The sequence below is a fragment of the Octopus bimaculoides genome, chromosome 4 (assembly GCF_001194135.2).
Source record: "Octopus bimaculoides isolate UCB-OBI-ISO-001 chromosome 4, ASM119413v2, whole genome shotgun sequence".
NCBI classification, from domain to species: domain Eukaryota; kingdom Metazoa; phylum Mollusca; class Cephalopoda; order Octopoda; family Octopodidae; genus Octopus; species Octopus bimaculoides.
The window spans coordinates 121,613,624-121,616,976 of NC_068984.1; the positions used below are offsets into that span (position 1 = coordinate 121,613,624).

The window sequence follows — 3,353 nt, forward strand, 5'->3', positions numbered from 1 at the left end:
TTTCTCTTTATTCTCCTCTTCCTATGGTAAAGCCTCTGATTGAGGGCAGTGGTACCACAACTACTGGTGGACTTTGGACACTGATAATGGAAATGGATACTTGCTTGATGTAAGCAAAAGTTGCAATCATAGATGACGATGATGATGATGACGACGACGACGATGATGATGATGATGATGATGATGATGATGATGATGATGATGATGATGATTACTATTATTGTTCTCTTCTTCCTTTCCTTTATCACTATTCCTCATTATTTTTCTTTTTCCTACTCTCTCTCTCTCTCTCTCTTTCTCTCTTTCTTTCTTTCTTTCTTTCTTTCTCTCTCTCCTGCTTCCTCTTTGTTCTTTTCCACTCTCATCGGATATCACTTCTCTCCCTCCACCAACTATGAAACTTTATCATAACAACAGCTGTCATACTGCCATATTTACTCAAGATGTTAATTATTTCAACCAGGTTTTAGCATGCAGTGGGCAGCACAATATATAACAACAACAACAACAACAACTGCTACTACTACAACTACAACTAAAACAACACCACCAACAACAACAGCAACAACAACAAGAAGTGGTGTTTTTAATTTAGACTCAAGGCTAGCAATTTTGATGGGAGAAAGTAAGTTGAGGCTATCAATCTGAGTACATGGCCAGTGCTTTATATTATCGATCCAGAAAGGATGAAACACAAAGCTGACCTTGGTAAGATTTGAACTCAGAATGAAAAGAGCCAGGAGAGATGCTGCTAAACATTTTATTCTTTTATTCTTTAACTTGTTTCAGTCATTTGACTGTAACCATGCCGAAGCACTACCTTTAGTTTGAGCAAATTGACCCCAGGACTTATTCTTTGTAAGCCTAGTACATATTGTATTGGTCTCTTTTGCCAAACCGCAAACTGCTTAGTTGTCGAGCGATGGTAGGGGGACAAACACAGACACACAAACATATACTGAATGATGCAGGGCATTTAAATGTAAGAACGCACATGGTGTAATGTGATGAATATTTCAGAAATAGCATATTATGTGTTGGGTCCAGCTGATGAACTTAAGTATTTTTTAAATACACAAAGCAAAATCTATAGATCCTGGAATATACACATCCTTACTTAGGTATTCCATGCAAGGTAAGCTTGTGTCTGTTATGTTTATCACATCCACCATGTGTATTTTTATAGTGAGTAAATTGTGGTTTAGAGCAACAGCTCTGTTCATAGCCTTCTGTATTTTATTTATAAATAGACTTATAAATGTCTAAACTTGCTAACCACTTTATTATTAACATTATTTTAAATAATGTTAGTGATACTTAACGGGCTTCTTTCAGGTTCCATCTACCAAATCCACTCACAAGGTTTTTGGTCGGCCTGAGGCTATAGTAGAAGACACTTCCCCAAGGTGCCATGCAGTGGGACTGAACCTGGAACCATATAGTTGGGAAGCAAGCTTCCTACCACACAGCCACTCCTGCTAACAATTCTACTAGCTTCTCAACTTAACAACAACAACAACAACAACAACAACAGCAACAACAACAACAACAATAATAATAATAATAATAATAATAATAATAATAATAATAATAATAATAATAATAATAATAATCCTTACTACTATAGGCACAAGGCCTGAAATTTTGGGGGATGAGACTAGTCAATTACATTGACCCCAGAATTTCACTGGTACTTAATTTATCAGCCCCCGAAAGGATGAAAGGCAATGTTGACCTCAACAGAATTTGAACTCAGAATGTAGCAATGGGAGAAATACTGCTAAGCATTTTGTCCAGCGATCACCCCCCCCCCCATCTAAGGTACATTGATTGACGCAAGTTCAAAGTTGAAACCGAAAGATAGATTTGGTCCTTGGTTACTCCAGATGAGAAATATAACTGAAACTAACAAAATTATTTGGGCTGCAGGTGTGGTTGCTGCAGATAGAGTTGGATACAAAAGAAGAGAACAAACAGAACATAAAGAACCGTATTGGCATAGACAAATTTATGAGAAACAAACAAAGTTAAAAAGACATTTAGGATATGTTGAGAGATTGAGAAGAGTGGAATAGCAGAATGAAAGCATAAGAATAATGCTAGAAAAAACATATAGAATAAGAGATAAAGGGTATGATGTGATATTGGAAGAACTGAAACAAAGAGTAGTAGCAATCAAAGCAAAACTGGAAAGATATGACAATAGAACAAAACAATTCAGGCAAAACAGATTGCTTAAAGCAAATCAGAAGAAACTGTTTCAGGAACTAGATGGGCAAATACATGTAACAATGATACCAGATACAGAGGAAAGCAGGGCATTCCAGAGAAGAATCTGGGACCAACATGTAGAGCATAATGATGAAGCAGAGTGGCTGCATGAAATCCAAGATAGGTTACAAAATATAGAAGGTCAAGAAGACATAAAAATAACTACAGAAATGATAAAAAAGCAGTTAAGAAAATTCCCAAATTGGAAGAGCCCAGGACTGGATGGGAGTCCAAGGTAACTAGAGGAAGAAGCTGAGAGGGCTCCATGAAAGGATAGCACAACAGCTAGACAAGTGCTTGCAGGAAAGCACAGTATGAAGCTGGATGACAAGGGGAAAACATTGTTATGTGCCAAGGATCCTGAAAAGGGAAATGTTGCATCCAACTTAAGACCAATAACATGCCTTCTGCTAATGTGGAAAGGGTCCAAAACTGACTAGATCTAGCCTCTCACACCAACCCCACAATATTACCTTAAAAATAAACAATCATGTCATTGAAATCTCAAAGCTACAAGGTAATGCATGATTAATTCAAATCAATGTGAATAAATAAATATTACATTTGACTGAGAAATCTGAATGCTAAAGGGTTAAACTCAAAACACAATGAGTTATAACAAATGCCACACTGCATTTTATCTCCAGCACTTTAACGATTCTGCCAAATAATAATTTCTCTGATATTAGTTTCTCTTATTTCTGTTATTGGCCACAAAGGGCCAAAAACATTGGTGAAAATACAAAGATGAAACATGAAAATATGAAAACAGTAAAAGGGAAATATCAACCATAACAATAAATGAACAACAAAATAAAAGAGAAAGGGATTCCCACAAATGGCAGGGTGGGGTCAACTGCATAGGGTTACTCAGGTCAACCCATCAAAAACTATAGATGACTCTGCACACCAAAGCAAGTACCTTCTTCCAGTTTTTGCCACCAACTTACAGCAACAGTGGTAGATGTAGTGGCGGCGGCAGTGGTGGTGATGGTTTCAGACTTTGCTATTTAAGTCTACAAATATATGTGGGATAGTGTGTAGTCAAATGAATCAAGCCAAAATATGAGTGCTATTTACTT

At 36.8% G+C, this 3,353-nt stretch overlaps 1 protein-coding gene across 1 annotated transcript in view; it reads left to right on the top strand.

Annotated features, from left to right (window-relative positions):
* The window catches only part of LOC106868132 (putative uncharacterized protein DDB_G0283051), a gene marked incomplete at its 3' end in the record, with an annotated part of 10,770 nt that extends 9,217 nt beyond the window's left edge, over positions 1-1,553 (top strand). Inside the window, exon 3 of the mRNA XM_014913263.1 lies at positions 1,503-1,553. Coding sequence (XP_014768749.1) covers positions 1,503-1,553 — 51 coding nt within the window. The remainder of the gene's footprint in view (positions 1-1,502) is intronic.
* Between the last annotated feature and the right edge of the window lie 1,800 nt (positions 1,554-3,353).